At 48.6% G+C, this 20,319-nt stretch overlaps 1 protein-coding gene across 2 annotated transcripts in view; it reads left to right on the top strand.

Moving 5' to 3' along the window:
• Positions 1–20,319, top strand: part of PRKCD (protein kinase C delta) — a 176,467-nt gene that overhangs the window by 71,005 nt on the left and 85,143 nt on the right. For both annotated transcript variants that reach the window (XM_063940690.1, XM_063940689.1), the window contains exon 2: positions 18,101–18,221. In XM_063940690.1, coding sequence (XP_063796760.1) covers positions 18,107–18,221 — 115 coding nt within the window. In that variant the 5' untranslated portion in view covers positions 18,101–18,106. The remainder of the gene's footprint in view (positions 1–18,100; positions 18,222–20,319) is intronic.

Genomic DNA, 20,319 nt, shown 5'->3' with positions numbered 1-20,319 from the left:
CCATATAGTAGTAGTAAACATGGCATGAGGTCAGCCAGGAGAACATAGCACTTTATCTGTACTGGATACACAGACTTCTGTGCAGATAAATAAAGATTTTTTTCATTTGGTGAAATAAGCGCCTAAGCTGGCCGCTGTCTAGAAACAGTGTGCAGAGGTCGTTTGTATTGGCTTTGTTTTGTCCATGAACTTGCAGCCCTGTTGAAACTTTGTGTTTCCACTTCTTCTGTTCATAAAAGCTGATTATAAACCTGGGACATCCCTGTTAGTTTCTAGGGTTATCAAGAGGAGATTAGTCATGACCCTGTCCTAAAGCCATTCTGCATTATAGACTTTGCCCTCTCTTACTATCTCACCATAGAGCTAGTCAGGGAAGTTGCAGAATGCTGTCTCTGTAGACAGAGCGTGGCTCATCTGGTGTCTGCAAGTGTGATCGCCGGGATCCCGACTGGCGGCATGTTATCCACTTCCCGTTTGCAATGTAGCATATCTGTAATAGAGAGATGCTTCAGGGAGCTTGTCACATGCCCTCTGAGAGATGAGCTAAGCCAGGGGTGGGCAATTATTTCAGCTGGGGGGCCACTTGTCAATGTTTAGTAAACTGTGTAGGGCTACGCAATAAATATTTTGTATTTACTATAATTAACCTTGAGTTCTGGAGAAAATATTCATTAGATACCTGTTTAGCTGCCCTGTTGGGCAATTCAGGGAAAGGTAGGTTCTTTATCATATTACTAGTGGTGGGTACAGACTAGGCGACGTGCTCTATGATCGACGTCGCCTAGTGTTTCCCCTCCCGAGGCAGTCGGCGGCAGGGCATACACACTGAGCGATATGACATCACGCAGCGGCCGGGCCGTGCAGGCAGCCCTAGGACGACAGTCCAAATTGAGCTGCCTGCACGGCCGACCCGCTGGACCGTCGGCCCATCGCAGGTCGGCGGCGGCATGCACACTTGCCGAGAAAATTAGGGATGTCCCTCATTTTCTCGGCAAGTGTGAATGCACCTTAAAATATAAATTCCCTAAACCACTGATTGACAAAGAAATGAAACAGTCTGCCATGAAAAATGAGTTAGAAATCCTGGTGAACTAGGCAGTAAACACCAGCATCCACAGCGACACACTTACTGCAAATAATATCCACTAATAAGAATACATCGCATAATAAATCACCCACTTCACATCACATCAGTGATCAGGTGGGGTGTTTATTTTGTGTTTTATTTGTAGGGAATGAAAAGCTACATTTAATACAACCTCTCCTCTAAACCTTCCAGTGCCAGCCTCTAGTCTATTGTGCATGTTTTCTGCAGCTAGCCTGCTTCACTGCTGTCAGTCCAGCCCTTCTGTTCTGTCCCAGCTCTGCTACACCTGCAGCCTTGCAACATCATTAAGTGACGACTCCAACGCACAAATGTGCAGCTAACCATGAAATCAAGCTGGACTTGAGTGCTCGACTCTTATGCATTGGGTTGGACCTAATTGCCTGCCCAACCCAGGGGGTTATTCAGACCTGATCGCTGTTGTGCGAATTCGCAAGCCGGGCGATTATCGATTGACTGCGCATGCGTACGGATCATAGGACGCATGCACAAGGCCAAACAGTGGAAAAATCCAGCAACGCCGCTAGGCGTACGCATGTTGATTGACAGGAAGCCGGCGTTTGGGGGTGGTCACTGGATGTTTTCTGGGAGTGTCAAGAAAAACGCAGGCGTTCCCAAGTGTTTTCAGGGAGGGTGTGTGACGTCAGCTCCAGACCCGATCAGCCTGATTTTATCGCCCTGTAGGAGTAGGTCCTGGGCTACGCACAGACTGGAAAAATCATTAGATGGTGAGTGAGTTGCGAACGGATTTGCAGCTGACCAGCGAATGCTGAGAGTTTTGCAAGGCGTACGCAGACTTGCACGGGGCGGGCTTTCACTCTGTCTGGGCGGCGGCTATCTGATCGCAAATTTGCAGAGGAGCAATCAGGTCTAGATAAACCCCCCAGATCTAAGCAGAAAAGGGTTTTATATATATATGAAATAATATTGGTGATATAATTTTATGTGAATATCACCTAGAGATACCATTAAATAATAATAAAACAATGTATAATAAAACAATAGAAAACATATAGAATTTATTATGACCTATTCTACAGTGCTATATTTTCATTTAGCCACATCAACTCCTGCCCTGGGAGATCTTACAATATAATTTTCCTACCAGTTACACGTAGACACATTTGGGCCTATTTAGGCAGATGCCATTTGTCATACCAGTATGTTTTGGGCTGTGAGGAATTTGAAACACATGGTAAAAACATTTCTCTGACGTCCTAGTGGATGCTGGGAACTCCGTAAGGACCATGGGGAATAGCGGCTCCGCAGGAGTCTGTGCACAACTAAAAGAAAGCTTTTAGACTACCTGGTGTGCACTTGCTCCTCCCACTATGACCCTCCTCCAAGCCTCAGTTAGATTTTTGTGCCCGGCCGAGCTGGATGCACACTAGGGGCTCTCCTGAGCTCTTAGAAAGAAAGTATAATTTAGGTTTTTTATTTTACAGTGAGACCTGCTGGCAACAGGCTCACTGCAACGAGGGACTAAGGGGAGAAGAAGCGAACCTACCTGCTTGCAGCTAGCTTGGGCTTCTTAGGCTACTGGACACCATTAGCTCCAGAGGGATCGACCGCATGGAACTGGCCTTGGTGTTCGGTCCCGGAGCCGCGCTGCCGTCCCCCTTACAGAGCCAGAAGCAAGAAGAAGTCCGGAAAATCGGCGGCATGAAGACTTCTGTCTTCACCAAGGTAGCGCACAGCACTGCAGCTGTGCGCCATTGCTCCTCATACACACTTCACACTCCGGTCACTGAGGGTGCAGGGCGCTGGGGGGGGGGGGCGCCCTGAGCAGCAATAAAAACACCTTGGCTGGCAAAACAATCACAATATATAGCCCCAGAGGCTATATATGTGATAATTACCCCTGCCAGAATCCATAAAAAAGCGGGAGAAAAGTCCGCGAAAAAGGGGCGGAGCTATCTCCCTCAACACACTGGCGCCATTTCTCCCTCACAGTTCCGCTGGAAGGAAGCTCCCTGGCTCTCCCCTACAGTCTACACTACAGAAAAGGGTAAAAAAGAGAAGGGGGGGCACTAAATTTAGGCGCAGTAAATATTATAGCAGCTATAGGGGACATAATTCAGTTAGTCCCTGCATTATATAGCGCTCTGGTGTGTGCTGGCATACTCTCTCTCTGTCTCCCCAAAGGGCTTCTGTGGGGTCCTGTCCTCTGTTAGAGCATTCCTGGTGTGTGTGCGGTGTGTCGGTACGGCTGTGTCGACATGTTTGATGAGGAAAATTATGTGGAGGCGGAGCAGATGCCTATAGAAGTGATGTCACCCCCTGCGGGGCAGACACCTGAGTGGATGGTTTTATGGAAGGAATTACGTGCAAGTGTCGACTCCTTACACAAAAAATTTGACGACATGCCAAATGCGGGACAGCCGGCTTCTCAGCTTGTGCCTGCCCAGGTGTCTCAAAGGCCATCAGGGGCTCTAAAACGCCCGCTACCTCAGATGGCAGACGCAGATGTCGACACGGATACTGATACCAGTGTCGACGACGATGAGTCAAATCTAATGTCCACTAGGGCCATTCGTTGCATGATTGAGGCAATGATGGAGGTATTACACATTTCGGATATAAACCCAGGTACCACTAAAAAGGGTATTATGTTTGGGGAGAAAAAAGTACCCGTAGTTTCTCTGACGTCCTAGTGGATGCTGGGGACTCCGAAAGGACCATGGGGAATAGCGGCTCCGCAGGAGACTGGGCACAAAAGTAAAAGCTTTAGGACTACCTGGTGTGCACTGGCTCCTCCCCCTATGACCCTCCTCCAAGCCTCAGTTAGATTTTTGTGCCCGAACGAGAAGGGTGCATACTAAGGGGCTCTCCTGAGCTGCTTAGAGTAAAAGTTTAAAGTAGGTTTTTTATTTTCAGTGAGACCTGCTGGCAACAGGCTCACTGCACCGAGGGACTAAGGAGAGAAGAAGCGAACTCACCTGCGTGCAGAGTGGATTGGGCTTCTTAGGCTACTGGACATTAGCTCCAGAGGGACGATCACAGGCCCAGCCATGGATGGGTCCCAGAGCCGCGCCGCCGGCCCCCTTACAGAGCCAGAAGACTGAAGAGGTCCGGAAAATCGGCGGCAGAAGACGTCCTGTCTTCAATAAGGTAGCGCACAGCACCGCAGCTGTGCGCCATTGCTCTCAGCACACTTCACACTCCGGTCACTGAGGGTGCAGGGCGCTGGGGGGGGCGCCCTGAGACGCAATAAAAACACCTTATATGGCAAAAAATACATCACATATAGCTCCTGGGCTATATGGATGCATTTAACCCCTGCCAATTTTTCCATAAAAAAGCGGGAGAAAGGCCGCCGAGAAGGGGGCGGAGCCTATCTCCTCAGCACACTGGCGCCATTTTTTCCTCACAGCTCCGTTGGAGGGAAGCTCCCTGACTCTCCCCTGCAGTCCTGCACTACAGAAACAGGGTAAAACAAGAGAGGGGGGGCACTAATTTGGCAGATAAATATATACAGCAGCTATATCAGGGAGAAACACTTATATAAGGTTATCCCTGTATATATATAGCGCTCTGGTGTGTGCTGGCAAACTCTCCCTCTGTCTCCCCAAAGGGCTAGTGGGGTCCTGTCCTCTATCAGAGCATTCCCTGTGTGTGTGCTGTGTGTCGGTACGTTGTGTCGACATGTATGAGGAGGAAAATGGTGTGGAGGCGGAGCAATTGCCTGTATTAGTGATGTCACCCCCTAGGGAGTCGACACCTGACTGGATGGTCCTATGGAAGGAATTACGTGATAGTGTCAGCACTTTACAAAAGACTGTTGACGACATGAGACAGCCGGCAAATCAGTTAATACCTGTACAGGCGTCTCAAACACAGTCAGGGGCTCTAAAGCGCCCGTTACCTCAGATGGTCGACACAGACACAGACTCCAGTGTCGACGGTGAGGAAACAAACGTATTTTCCAGTAGGGCCACACGTTACATGATCACGGCAATGAAGGAGGTTTTGAACATTTCTGATACTACAAGTACCACAAAAAAGGGTATTATGTGGGGTGTGAAAAAACTACCCGTAGTTTTTCCTGAATCAGATGAATTAAATGAGGTGTGTGATGAAGCGTGGGTTTCCCCCGATAAAAAACTGCTAATTTCTAAAAAATTATTGGCATTATACCCTTTCCCGCCAGAGGTTAGGGCGCGTTGGGAAACACCCCCTAGGGTGGATAAGGCGCTCACACGCTTATCAAAACAAGTGGCGTTACCGTCTCCTGATACGGCCGCCCTCAAGGAACCAGCTGATAGGAAGCTGGAAAATATCCTAAAAAGTATATACACACATACTGGTATTATACTGCGACCAGCAATCGCCTCAGCCTGGATGTGCAGTGCTGGGGTGGCTTGGTCGGATTCCCTGACTGAAAATATTGATACCCTGGACAGGGACAATATATTATTGACTATAGAGCATTTAAAGGATGCATTTCTATATATGCGAGATGCACAGAGGGATATTTGCACTCTGGCATCAAGAGTAAGTGCGCTGTCCATTTCTGCCAGAAGAGGGTTATGGACGCGACAGTGGTCAGGTGATGCGGATTCCAAACGGCATATGGAAGTATTGCCGTATAAAGGGGAGGAGTTATTTGGGGTCGGTCTATCGGACCTGGTGGCCACGGCAACGGCTGGGAAATCCACCTTTTTACCCCAGGTCACCTCTCAGCAGAAAAAGACACCGTCTTTTCAGGCTCAGTCCTTTCGTCCCCATAAGGGCAAGCGGGCAAAAGGCCACTCATATCTGCCCCGGGGCAGAGGAAGGGGAAAAAGACTGCAGCAGACAGCCTCTTCCCACGAACAGAAGCCCTCCCCCGCTTCTGCCAAGTCCTCAGCATGACGCTGGGGCCTTACAAGCGGACTCAGGCACGGTGGGGGCCCGTCTCAAGAATTTCAGCGCGCAGTGGGCTCACTCGCAAGTGGACCCCTGGATCCTGCAGATAGTATCTCAGGGGTACAAATTGGAATTCGAGACGTCTCCCTCTCGCCGGTTCCTGAAGTCTGCTTTACCAACGTCTCCCCCCGACAGGGAGGCAGTATTGGAAGCCATTCACAAGCTGTATTCCCAGCAGGTGATAATCAAGGTACCCCTCCTACAACAGGGAAAGGGGTATTATTCCACGCTGTTTGTGGTACCGAAGCCGGACGGCTCGGTGAGACCTATTTTAAATCTGAAATCCTTGAACACTTACATACAAAGGTTCAAATTCAAGATGGAATCACTCAGAGCAGTGATAGCGAACCTGGAAGAAGGGGACTATATGGTGTCTCTGGACATCAAGGATGCTTACCTCCATGTCCCAATTTGCCCTTCTCACCAAGGGTACCTCAGGTTTGTGGTACAGAACTGTCACTATCAGTTTCAGACGCTGCCGTTTGGATTGTCCACGGCACCCCGGGTCTTTACCAAGGTAATGGCCGAAATGATGATTCTTCTTCGAAGAAAAGGCGTCTTAATTATCCCTTACTTGGACGATCTCCTGATAAGGGCAAGGTCCAGAGAACAGTTAGAGGTCGGAGTAGCACTATCTCAAGTAGTACTACGACAGCACGGATGGATTCTAAATATTCCAAAATCGCAGCTGATTCCGACGACACGTCTGCTGTTCCTAGGGATGATTCTGGACACAGTACAGAAAAAGGTGTTTCTCCCGGAGGAGAAAGCCAGGGAGTTATCCGACCTAGTCAGGAACCTCCTAAAACCAGGCCAAGTGTCAGTGCATCAATGCACAAGGGTCCTGGGAAAAATGGTGGCTTCTTACGAAGCGATTCCATTCGGCAGATTCCACGCAAGAACTTTTCAGTGGGATCTGCTGGACAAATGGTCCGGATCGCATCTTCAAATGCATCAGCGGATAACCCTGTCTCCAAGGACAAGGGTGTCTCTCCTGTGGTGGTTACAGAGTGCTCATCTTCTAGAGGGCCGCAGATTCGGCATTCAGGACTGGGTCCTGGTGACCACGGATGCCAGCCTGAGAGGCTGGGGAGCAGTCACACAGGGAAGAAATTTCCAGGGCTTGTGGTCAAGCATGGAAACGTCACTTCACATAAATATTCTGGAACTAAGGGCCATTTACAATGCCCTAAGTCAGGCAAGGCCTCTGCTTCAGGGTCAGCCAGTGTTGATTCAGTCAGACAACATCACGGCAGTCGCCCACGTAAACAGACAGGGCGGCACAAGAAGCAGGAGGGCAATGACGGAAGTTGCAAGGATTCTTCGCTGGGCGGAAAATCATGTGATAGCACTGTCAGCAGTGTTCATTCCGGGAGTGGACAACTGGGAAGCAGACTTCCTCAGCAGACACGACCTCCACCCGGGGGAGTGGGGACTTCACCCAGAAGTCTTCCACATGATTGTGAACCGTTGGGAAAAACCAAAGGTGGACATGATGGCGTCCCGCCTCAACAAAAAACTGGACAGATATTGCGCCAGGTCAAGGGACCCTCAGGCAATAGCTGTGGACGCTCTGGTAACACCGTGGGTGTACCAGTCAGTGTATGTGTTCCCTCCTCTGCCTCTCATACCCAAGGTACTGAGAATCATAAGAAGGAGAGGAGTAAGGACTATACTCGTAGCTCCGGATTGGCCAAGAAGGACTTGGTACCCGGAACTTCAAGAGATGCTCACGGAAGACCCGTGGCCTCTACCTCTAAGAAAGGACCTGCTCCAGCAGGGACCATGTCTGTTCCAAGACTTACCGCGGCTGCGTTTGACGGCATGGCGGTTGAACGCCGGATCCTGAAGGAAAAAGGCATTCCGGATGAAGTCATCCCTACCCTGATCAAAGCCAGGAAGGATGTAACTGTGCAACATTATCACCGTATTTGGCGTAAATATGTTGCGTGGTGTGAGGCCAGGAAGGCCCCTACAGAGGAATTTCAACTGGGTCGTTTCCTGCATTTCCTGCAAACAGGACTGTCTATGGGCCTAAAATTAGGGTCCATTAAGGTTCAAATTTCGGCCCTGTCAATATTCTTCCAAAAAGAACTAGCTTCAGTTCCTGAAGTTCAGACGTTTGTCAAGGGAGTACTGCATATACAGCCTCCTTTTGTGCCTCCAGTGGCACCTTGGGATCTCAATGTAGTTTTGGGGTTCCTAAAATCACATTGGTTTGAACCACTCACCACTGTGGACTTAAAATATCTCACATGGAAAGTGGTAATGCTGTTAGCCCTGGCTTCAGCCAGGCGTGTTTCAGAATTGGCGGCTTTATCCTATAAAAGCCCTTACCTAATTTTTCATACGGACAGGGCAGAATTGAGGACTCGTCCTCAATTTCTCCCTAAGGTGGTTTCAGCATTTCACTTAAACCAGCCTATTGTGGTGCCTGCGGCTACTAGGGACTTGGAGGATTCCAAGTTACTGGACGTAGTCAGGGCCCTGAAAATATATGTTTCCAGGACGGCTGGAGTCAGAAAATCTGACTCGCTGTTTATCCTGTATGCACCCAACAAGCTGGGTGCTCCTGCTTCTAAGCAGACTATTGCTCGTTGGATTTGTAGTACAATTCAGCTTGCACATTCTGTGGCAGGCCTGCCACAGCCAAAATCTGTAAAAGCCCATTCCACAAGGAAAGTGGGCTCATCTTGGGCGGCTGCCCGAGGGTTCTCGGCTTTACAACTTTGCCGAGCAGCTACTTGGTCAGGGGCAAACACGTTTGTTAAATTCTACAAATTTGATACCCTGGCTGAGGAGGACCTGGAGTTCTCTCATTCGGTGCTGCAGAGTCATCCGCACTCTCCCGCCCGTTTGGGAGCTTTGGTATAATCCCCATGGTCCTTTCGGAGTCCCCAGCATCCACTAGGACGTCAGAGAAAATAAGAATTTACTTACCGATAATTCTATTTCTCATAGTCCGTAGTGGATGCTGGGCGCCCATCCCAAGTGCGGATTGTCTGCAATACTTGTACATAATTATTGTTACAAAAATCGGGTTATTATTGTTGTGAGCCATCTTTTCAGAGGCTCCTCTGTTATCATGCTTTTAACTGGGTTCAGATCACAAGTTGTACGGTGTGATTGGTGTGGCTGGTATGAGTCTTACCCGGGATTCAAAATCCTTCCTTATTGTGTACGCTCGTCCGGGCACAGTATCCTAACTGAGGCTTGGAGGAGGGTCATAGGGGGAGGAGCCAGTGCACACCAGGTAGTCCTAAAGCTTTTACTTTTGTGCCCAGTCTCCTGCGGAGCCGCTATTCCCCATGGTCCTTTCGGAGTCCCCAGCATCCACTACGGACTATGAGAAATAGAATTATCGGTAAGTAAATTCTTATTTTTTCCCCCATCTGAAGAATTAAATGAAGTGTGTGAAGAAGTGTGGGCTTTCCCCGATAAAAGATTGGTAATCCCTAAAAAATTACTAATGGCGTTCCCTTTCCCGCCAGAGGATAGGGCACGTTGGGAAACACCTCCTAGGGTGGATAAAGCACTCACACGTTTGTCTAAAAAGGTGGCACTTCCGTCTCCGGATACGGCCGCCCTAAAGGAGCCTGCGGATAGAAAGCAGGAGGCGATCCTGAAGTCTGTATATACACACTCAGGCATTATACTCAGACCAGCTATTGCGTCAGCATGGATGTGCAGTGCTGCCGCTGCATGGTCAGATTCCCTGTCAGAAAATATTGACACCCTAGACAGGGACACTATTCTCCTAACCATAGAGCATATAAAAGACTCAGTCTTATACATGAGAGATGCACAGAGGGAGATCTGCCGGCTGGCATCTAAAATAAGTGCATTGTCCATTTCTGCTAGGAGAGGCTTATGGACTCAGTGGACAGGGGATGCAGATTCCAAAAGGCACATGGAAGTTTTGCCTTATAAGGGTGAGGAGTTATTCGGGGATGGTCTCTCGGACCTAGTTTCCACAGCGACAGCTGGGAAGTCAGCATTTTTACCCCAGGTTCCCTCACAGCCTAAAAAAGCGCCGTTTTATCAAGTACAGTCCTTTCGGACCCAGAGAAACAGGCGAGGAAAAGGCGGGTCCTTTCTGTCCAGAGGCAGAGGTAGGGGAAAAAGGCTGCAACAAACAGCAGGTTCCCAGGAGCAAAAGTCCTCCCCCGCTTCTTCCAAGTCCGCAGCATGACGGTGGGGCTCCACAGGCGGAGCCAGGTACGGTGGGGGGCCGCCTCAAAAATTTCAGCGATCAGTGGGCTCGCTCACAGGTGGATCCCTGGATCTTGCAAGTAGTATCTCAGGGGTACAGACTGGAATTCGAGGCGTCTCCCCCCCCGCCGTTTTCTCAAATCTGCCTTGCCAACAACTCCCTCAGGCAGGGAGGCTGTGCTAGAGGCAATTTACAAGCTGTATTCCCAGCAGGTGGTAGTCAAGGTGCCCCTACTTCAACAAGGACGGGGTTACTATTCCACACTGTTTGTGGTACCGAAACCGGACGGTTCGGTGAGACCCATTTTAAATTTGAAATCCTTGAACACATACATAAAAAAGTTCAAGTTCAAGATGGAATCGCTCAGGGCGGTTATTGCAAGCCTGGACGAGGGGGATTACATGGTATCCCTGGACATCAAGGATGCTTACCTGCATGTCCCCATTTATCATCCTCACCAGGAGTACCTCAGATTTGCGGTACAAAATTGCCATTACCAATTCCAGACGCTGCCGTTTGGACTGTCCACGGCACCGAGGGTGTTTACCAAGGTAATGGCGGAAATGATGATACTCCTTCGAATGTTTCTCCCGGAGGAGAAAGCCAAGGAGCTGTCATCTCTAGTCAGAGACCTCCTGAAACCAAAACAGGTGTCGGTGCATCACTGCACGCGAGTCCTGGGAAAGATGGTGGCTTCTTACGAAGCAATTCCTTTCGGCCTCAGTTAGGACACTGTGCCCGGAAGAGCTGACATAATAAGGAAGGATTTTGAATCCCGGGTAAGACTCCTACCAGCCACACCAATCACACCGTATAACTCGTGATACTATACCCAGTTTAACAGTATGAAAACAACTGAGCCTCTCAACAGATGGCTCAACAATAACCCTTTAGTTAACAATAACTATGTACAAGTATTGCAGACAATCCGCACTTTGGATGGGCGCCCAGCATCCACTACGGACTACGAGAAATAGATTTACCGGTGAGTAAAATCTTATTTTCTCTGACGTCCTAGTGGATGCTGGGAACTCCGAAAGGACCATGGGGATTATACCAAAGCTCCCAAACGGGCGGGAGAGTGCGGGTGACTCTGCAGCACCGAATGAGAGAACTCAAGGTCCTCCTCAGCCAGGGTATCAAATTTGTAGAATTTTGCAAACGTGTTTGCCCCTGACTAAGTAGCAGCTCGGCAAAGTTGTAAAGCCGAGACCCCTCGGGCAGCCGCCCAAGATGAGCCCACCTTCCTTGTGGAATGGGCTTTTACTAATTTAGGATGCGGCAGTCCAGCCGCAGAATGCGCCAGCTGAATTGTGCTACAAATCCAGCGAGCAATAGTCTGCTTAGAAGCAGGAGCACCCAGTTTGTTGGGTGCATACAGGATAAATAGCGAGTCAGTTTTCCTGACTCTAGCCGTCCTGGAAACATAAATTTTCAAGGCCCTGACTACGTCCAGTAACTTGGAATCCTCCAAGTCCCTAGTAGCCGCAGGCACCACAATAGGTTGGTTCAAGTGAAAAGCTGATACCACCTTAGGGAGAAACTGGGGACGAGTCCTCAATTCCGCCCTATCCATATGGAAAATCAGATAAGGGCTTTTACATGACAAAGCTGCCAATTCTGACACACGCCTGGCTGAAGCCAAGGCCAATAACATGACCACTTTCCACGTGAGATATTTTAGATCCACGGTTTTAAGTGGCTCAAACCAATGTGATTTTAAGAAACTCAACACCACGTTGAGATCCCAAGGTGCCACTGGAGGCACAAACGGGGGCTGAATATGCAGCACTCCTTTCACAAACGTCTGAACTTCAGGTAGTGAAGCTAGTTATTTCTGGAAGAAAATCGACAGAGCCGAGATCTGTACCTTAATGGAGCCTAATTTCAGGCCCATAGTCACTCCTGCTTGTAGGAAATGCAGAAATCGACCTAGTTGAAATTCCTCTGTTGGGGCCTTTTTGGCCTCACACCAAGCAACATATTTCCGCCATGTGCGGTGATAATGCTTTGCAGTTACATCTTTCCTGGCTTTAATCAGCGTAGGAATGACTTCCTCCGGAATGCCCTTTTCCTTCAGGATCCGGCGTTCAACCGCCATGCCGTCAAACGCAGCCGCGGTAAGTCTTGGAACAGACAGGGCCCCTGCTGCAGCAGGTCCTGTCTGAGCGGCAGAGGCCATAGGTCCTCTGAGATCATCTCTTGAAGTTCCGGGTACCACGCTCGTCTTGGCCAATCCGGAACCACGAGTATTGTTCTTACTCCTCGTTTTCTTATTATTCTTAGTACCCTTGGTATGAGAGGCAGAGGAGGGAACACATAAACTGACTGGTACACCCACGGTGTCACTAGAGCGTCCACAGCGATCGCCTGAGGGTCCCTTGACCTGGCGCAATATCTCTCTAGTTTTTTGTTTAGGCGGGACGCCATCATGTCCACCTGTGGCCGTTCCCATCGATTTACAATCAGCGTGAAGACTTCTGGATGAAGTCCCCACTCTCCCGGGTGGAGGTCGTGCCTGCTGAGAAAGTCTGCTTCCCAGTTGTCCACTCCCGGAATGAACACTGCTGACAGTGCTAGTACGTGATTTTCCGCCCATCGGAGAATCCTTGTGGCTTCTGCCATTGCCATCCTGCTTCTTGTGCCGCCCTGTCGATTTACATGGGCGACTGCCGTGATGTTGTCTGACTGGATCAGTACCGGCTGGTGTAGAAGCAGGGATTTTGCCTGACTTAGGGCATTGTAAATGGCCCTTAGTTCCAGAATATTTATGTGTAGGGAAGTCTCCTGACTCGACCATAGTCCTTGGAAGTTTCTTCCCTGTGTGACTGCCCCCTAGCCTCGAAGGCTGGCATCCGTGGTCACCAGGACCCAGTCCTGTATGCCGAATCTGCTGCCCTCTAGAAGATGAGCACTCTGCAGCCACCACAGCAGAGACACCCTGGTTCTTGGAGACAGGGTTATTAGGCGATGCATCTGAAGATGCGATCTGGACCATTGGTCCAACAGGTCCCACTGAAAGATTCTGGCATGGAACCTGCCGAAAGGAATTGCTTCGTAAGAAGCCACCATCTTTTCCAGGACCCGCGTGCAGTAATGCACCGATACCTGTTTTGGTTTCAGGAGGTCTCTGACTAGAGATGACAGCTCCTTGGCTTTCTCCTCCGGGAGAAACACTTTTTTCTGGACTGTATCCAGAATCATACCCAGGAACAGTAGACGTGTCGTCGGAACCAGCTGTGATTTTGGAATATTCAGAATCCAACCGTGCTGGTGTAGCACCTCCTTAGATAGTGCTACTCCCACCAATAACTGCTCCTTGGACCTCGCCTTTATTAGGAGATCGTTCAAGTACGGGATAATTAAAACTCCCTTTCTTCGAAGGAGTATCATCATTTCCGCCATTACCTTGGTAAACACCCTCGGTGCCGTGGAGAGTCCAAACGGCAGCGTCTGGAATTGGTAATGGCAATCCTGTACCACAAATCTGAGGTACTCCTGGTGAGGATAGTAAATGGGGACATGCAGGTAAGCATCCTTGATGTCCAGGGATACCATGTAATCCCCCTCGTCCAGGCTTGCAATAACCGCCCTGAGCGATTCCATCTTGAACTTGAATTTTTTTATGTATGTGTTCAAGGATTTCAAATTTCAAATGGGTCTCACCGAACCGTCCGGTTTCGGTACCACAAACAGTGTGGAATAGTAACCCCGTCCTTGTTGAAGTAGGGGCACCTTGATTATCACCTGCTGGGAATACAGCTTGTGAATTGCCGCTAGCACAGCCTCCCTGTCTGAAGGAGTAATCGGCAAGGCAGATTTTAGGAACCGGTGGGGTGGAGACGCCTCGAATTCCAGTTTGTACCCTTGAGATACTATTTGCAGGATCCAGGGATCCACCTGTGAGCGAGCCCACTGATCGCTGAAATTTTTGAGGCGGCCCCCCACCGTACCTGGCTCCGCCTGTGGAGCCCCACCGTCATGCGGCGGACTTGGAAGAAGCGGGGGAGGACTTTTGCTCCTGGGAACCTGCTGTTTGTTGCAGCCTTTTTCCCCTACCTCTGCCTCTGGACAGAAAGGACCCGCCTTTTCCACGCCTGTTTTTCTGAGTCCGAAAGGACTGTACCTGATAAAACGGCACCTTTTTAGGCTGTGAGGGAACATGGGGTAAAAATGCTGACTTCCCAGCAGTTGCTGTGGAAACTAGGTCCGAGAGACCATCCCCAAATAACTCCTCACCCTTATAAGGCAAAACTTCCATGTGCCTTTTTGAATCTGCATCCCCTGTCCACTGGCGAGTCCATAAGCCTCTCCTAGCAGAAATGGACAATGCACTTATTTTAGATGCCAGCCGGCAGATCTCCCTCTGTGCATCTCTCATGTATACGACTGAGTCTTTTATATGCTCTATGGTTAGCAGAATAGTGTCCCTGTCTAGGGTGTCAATATTTTCTGACAGGGAATCTGACCACGCAGCGGCAGCACTGCACATCCATGCTGACGCAATAGCTGGTCTAAGTATAATGCCTGAGTGTGTATATACAGACTTCAGGATCGCCTCCTGCTTTCTATCAGCAGGTTCCTTGAGGGCGGCCGTATCCGGAGACGGTAGTGCCACCTTTTTAGACAAACGTGTGAGCGCTTTATCCACCCTAGGGGGTGTCTCCCAACGTGACCTATCCTCTGGCGGGAAAGGGAACGCCATTAGTAACTTCTTAGAGATTACCAATCTTTTATCAGGGAAAGCCCACGCTTCTTCACACACTTCATTTAATTCTTCTGATGGGGGAAAAACTACGGGTAGTTTTTTCTCCCCAAACATAATACCCTTTTTAGTGGTACCTGGGTTTATATCAGAAATTTGTAACACCTCTTTCATTGCTTCAATCATGCAACGAATGGCCTTAGTGGACATTAGACTAGACTCATCGTCGTCGACACTGGTGTCAGTATCCGTGTCGACATCCCCGTCTGCCATCTGAGGTAGCGGGCGTTTTAGAGCCCCCGATGGCCTTTGAGACGCCTGGACAGGCACGAGCTGAGAAGCCGGCTGTCCCGCATTTGGCATGTCGGCAAATTTTTAGTGTAAGGAGTCGACACGTGCACGCAATTCCTTCCATAAGTCCATCCACTCAGGTGTCTGCCCCGCAGGGGGTGACATCCCTTCTATAGGCATCTGCTCCGCCTCCACATCATTATCCTCATCAAACATGTCGACACAGCCGTACCGACACACCGCACACACACAGGGAATGCTCTAACAGAGGACAGGACCCACAAAAGCCCTTTGGGGAGACAGAGTGAGAGTATGCCAGCACACACCAGAGCGCTATATAATGCAGGGACTAACTGAATTATGTCCCCTATAGCTGCTGTTATATATACTGCGCCTAAATTTAGTGCCCCCCCCTCTCTTTTTTACCCTTTTCTGTAGTGTAGACTGCAGGGGAGAGCCAGGGAGCTTCCTTCCAGCGGAGCTGTGAGGGAGAAATGGCGCCAGTGTGCTGAAGGAGATAGCTCCGCCCCTTTTTCGCGGACTATTCTCCCGCTTTTTTATGGATTCTGGCAGGGGTAATTATCACATATATAGCCTCTGGGGCTATATATTGTGGTATTTTTGCCAGCCAAGGTGTTTTTATTGCTGCTCAGGGCGCCCCTCCCTAGCTGCAGTGCTGTGCGCTACCTTGGTGAAGATAGATGTCTTCTGCCGCCGATTTTCCGGACCTCTTCTTGCTTCTGGCTCTGTAAGGGGGACGGTGGCGCGGCTCCGGGACCGAACACCAAGGCCAGTTCCATGCGGTCGATCCCTCTGGAGCTAATGGTGTCCAGTAGCCTAAGAAGCCCAAGCTAGCTGCAAGCAGGTAGGTTCGCTTCTTCTCCCCTTAGTCCCTCGCTGCAGTGAGCCTGTTGCCAGCAGGTCTCACTGTAAAATAAAAAACCTAATTATATACTTTCTTTTTAGAAGCTCAGGAGAGCCCCTAGTGTGCATCCAACCTCGGCCGGGCACAAAATCTAACTGAGGCTTGGAGGAGGGTCATAGTGGGAGGAGCCAGTGCACACCAGGTGACCTAAAAGCTTTCTTTAGTTGTGCCCAGTCTCCTGCGGAGCCGCTATTCCCCATGGTCCTTTCGGAGTTCCCAGCATCCACTAGGACGTCAGAGAAATATTTTTATGTTCCGGTGTCTTCTCTAATGTGCTGTGCAAACACCCCCCCCCCCCATACCCCACCACCTTTTGTGGTCCCACAGAAACCCCCATGGGTTACATACCTTATGTTGTTTTCCCTCATCATTAGCAGGGTTCCTCCTACAGTCTGCAGCAGCATTACAGCGACACTGCGGCTGCAGGCACGTAGTCAGGTGCTGCTGGAGAGTCGGGATCCAGGAGGTGAATCAGGACTATGATGTGTGACCGTGGGGGCGCCCGTCAGGAGCCATAGTTACATCTGCCTCCTATGTGCCTCCTATGTGCCTTCACATGACTTGATGATACACGCGTCGGTACGGAGGTAGCGCTGAGGCACTATGTGGTAGAGCCTGATAGCAGCAGCTGTACCTGATTAGACCTGCAGCTGCTGCCAGTGTAGTGTAAAAGGAGGATGTCTTGTACAGAGACATCCTTCACTTTATTGCTTGATGAATTCAGTGGCGCCCTCCAAGGGCCGGCGCCCCTAGGCAGCCGCCTAAAGCTGCCTAATGGAAGAGCCGGCCCTGCCCGTTGCTATTCAATTCAGCTTAAGTTAAGTCTGTGAAGGCCCGTTCTCCCGGACTTAACAGTTTGAATTGTCAGGAGAACGGGCATTCTCCGACTTAACTCGACAGAATCAGCCTCGCACCAGCACTTTTGTCGGATTTCTTCTCTCATCCCCCGGGGGTGAGAGAAGAATTCCCGACAATTGAGGGTCACTTCTTGCTGTATTGAATAGCGCCGGGAGCTAATTACCGGCGCTATTCAACTGTCGGTGAATTAAATCGACCCCATTGAAGCCGATGCGGTTCCTCCACCCCATTACCAGCGCTCTGGCTCCCCATTAACGTGTCCCCCAGTGCAGCTGCAGCGCTTCCCTTCCCGCAGTGTCCCACAGGCATCTCTATGCCTCGCCCTGTGTGTCAATGCTGCAGCAGCACTGTGCTTGATTCTGCCAGTATGTAGAAGATTTAGATTTACTCAATAAATAAACATATTGCAATACTACGTATTTATTCAATAACTTATTTACAGTACAGCAAATGACAGCTCAAATACTAGTAGAAAATATAAAAAAAAGTATAACCCTGGAGTTTATTCATATAAGCTACGATGATGTGATTAGGTTCTGACCAGTAATAATTGTGTTGATACTACGTTTGGCTGTCACTGTTCTGTTTATGCTGCTGTATATACAGTAAATGGTGAACCTGTCAGTTCTGCAGATGTAAAGCAGGCACCCGTGTATCCATTAGGAACCTGTCCAGAGTAAACCTTCTCTCATCCAGTGTCAATCACCTGACACACCACTAGTGGCAGGAGACAGACTATATTCTGCAGAGGATGTGGGAAATACAATATTTTCCTGTGTCTGCTAAAAGGATTGAGGACATTTAGAAAATATATGATTTTATTCATATTTATTGTAAGCTTGTGAGCAGGACCAACTTATCTCTTGTTTATTAATACTCAGTATTGGGTTTTATTACTATGCATACAGTACTCTGCCTTGTTTTCCAAATGCCGGGTTAAATGGACATTATATTTTTTAGATGCAGTATGTGTGTGTGCAGTATTGAATGTGCATGTGTGTAAACTGCATGTAGATTATAATGTGTGTTATTAATTTGCTTATTCCCTTGAAAACCATAACTTATCTTGCCTGGGTCTCGTGTTCCTTTTTGCAGGCTGCCATGGCTCCTTTCCTGAGGATTGCCTTTAACTCTTTTGAGTTAGGCCCTATGCCAGGACAATCTGAACAATGTCAGCCATTCTGTGCAGTAAAGATGAAGGAATCCCTGAGTACAGGTAAGAGGAGACCTTTCTTTCATGTATGAACACCTATAGCGTGTGTGTGTGTAGTGTACACACCACTGGGCTCTACTCTATTGTTTCATGCCAGGCTGTCTTGTAGGTGCCAGTGGCCTTTTTCCAAACCTTTTAGGTCTCTGTGTTGTGACAAGAGCTTTGATTTATTATGTTGCTCTTGGCTGGCATTCCCTAATAAAGGAACGTAGGTATCGGGAATTATTCAGAGCAACCCTAAAGCAAAGGTGGCTTTGCCCACCCAGAGTGGGCCGTTCTTGGTGAACTGCTCCTATGTTTTTTTTTTGAGACCCACATGGTGGAGGAACAGATGCACAGATAAGTCAAAAGTTAAAAACTTTGAGAAATACTCAAAGGTCTATATACAATGGTATATGGTCCCTGCTAGGATCCACCGGCTGTACACATTATCAGGCAGGCACAGACTTTCAGGTTTGGTGGGAATGCCCCGTAAGCCAAAGGGTTTGGCACATTGGCGCTTATTGTACAGGCCACTACCTTTACAGTACCTAGCGACTTGTTGGGTATGGGTGACTGGCGGATGGGATACCGCTGGTCACCATACCGATGCCGGGATCCCGGTATTTACATAATCGCATCCCCTAGTGACCCCTTGGTTCTTTTCTCCCATGGGCCCTTACATTTATTAGGCAGTGTCACTGACAAATTAATAATGCATGTATGCAATGCTGCCAAATGGCTTATAGCCAGAAGCTGGAAGTTTCCCAATCCAACCTACCAGTGGTATACTTAGAAATGTAAATTGGTATGTCTCTTCAATGGAATATATTACTAGCCTTTTAAATAACTCTCTAAATATTCAGAAATCTGGAAGCTGTAGATCACACATCATAATTCCCCGTAAGGCTAATAAGGGACTTCCACCGGTCTTTTAATGTTTCATATTCAGAAGAGTTATGATGTTAGCTACTGCTTCCTGCTCCCCGCAGGTTCTCCAACAGCCTCTTTCTGTTGGAAAGATTTATTGATGCTCCTATTATGTGTTTTTTTTTTCCTTTATGTCATGTTGTGTTGGTGTTTTTATAAATAAAACTTTAAAAAAAACAAAACATAAAAATTACCTTCTTTAACTGCTACCATTTTGTGTTTTCCTTTTTTGTTTATATGTCTGTACATACTGTATCTTGACTGTTTCCACAGTTACTTTGTGATAAGATACATTTTTGTATGTCCTCTTTGTCAATGCGTGGCCATATTTTTGTTACTATTGTATCGGACATTTGTCACTTATGTCTGGATGTGTTAATAATGTTTGTTTTGTGTTTTCGAATGATGCACTGTTTTGCATTGCCTCAATAAAAAACGTTAAAAAAAACCACAAACATTTTTAGAAATAAAATATAGGTTCTGATAAGGTTTGTAAGAGTACACAATCGTGTAGATATTTGTTAAGATATTTCATATAGGGTAGGAGATTCGGTCAGACGGACATGTACTAAGCAGTGATAAAAGTGGAGAAGTAAGCCAGTGGAGAAGTTGCCCATGGCAACCAATGAGCTGCTCTGTATATGTTTATAGTATGCAAATTATAAATGTTACGTCAATGCTAACTGGTTGCCATGAGCAACTTCTCCACTGGCTCACTTCTCCACTTTTATCACTGCTTAGTACATCTTATGATAGTAGTATGTGGGCTATGGAATAACCATTTAACTAGTGAGAACTGAACGATTCAAGATAGTCTTAAGGGGGGTACACACGGAGAGATCCGTGCTTAAAATCTAAGCAATCTTGCTAGATTGCTTAGATTTTAAGCACGGATCTGCCGTGTGTATGCCCTCCAGCGATAGCGATGCGCGGCCCCGCGCATCGCTATCGCCGATGCTAGATTGAGCCTGCATGCAGGCTCAATCTAGCGGGTCGCTCACTTCACCGTTGTGTGAAGTGAGCGGCCCCCCCGTCGGCTTTCCCCCTCGCTCAGCACATCGCGCTGTGCTGAGCGAGGTGAGAGATGTGTGCTGAGTGGTCTGTGTTAAGATCGCTCAGCACACATCTCTCCCGTGAGTACCCCCCTTTATGGTTAATTATTACCGTTAGCATTAAGAATTTGTTAAGATTT

Source organism: Pseudophryne corroboree, chromosome 9 (genome assembly GCF_028390025.1).
Source record: "Pseudophryne corroboree isolate aPseCor3 chromosome 9, aPseCor3.hap2, whole genome shotgun sequence".
Classification (NCBI taxonomy): domain Eukaryota; kingdom Metazoa; phylum Chordata; class Amphibia; order Anura; family Myobatrachidae; genus Pseudophryne; species Pseudophryne corroboree.
This window is presented reverse-complemented; position numbering and strand designations above follow the sequence as displayed.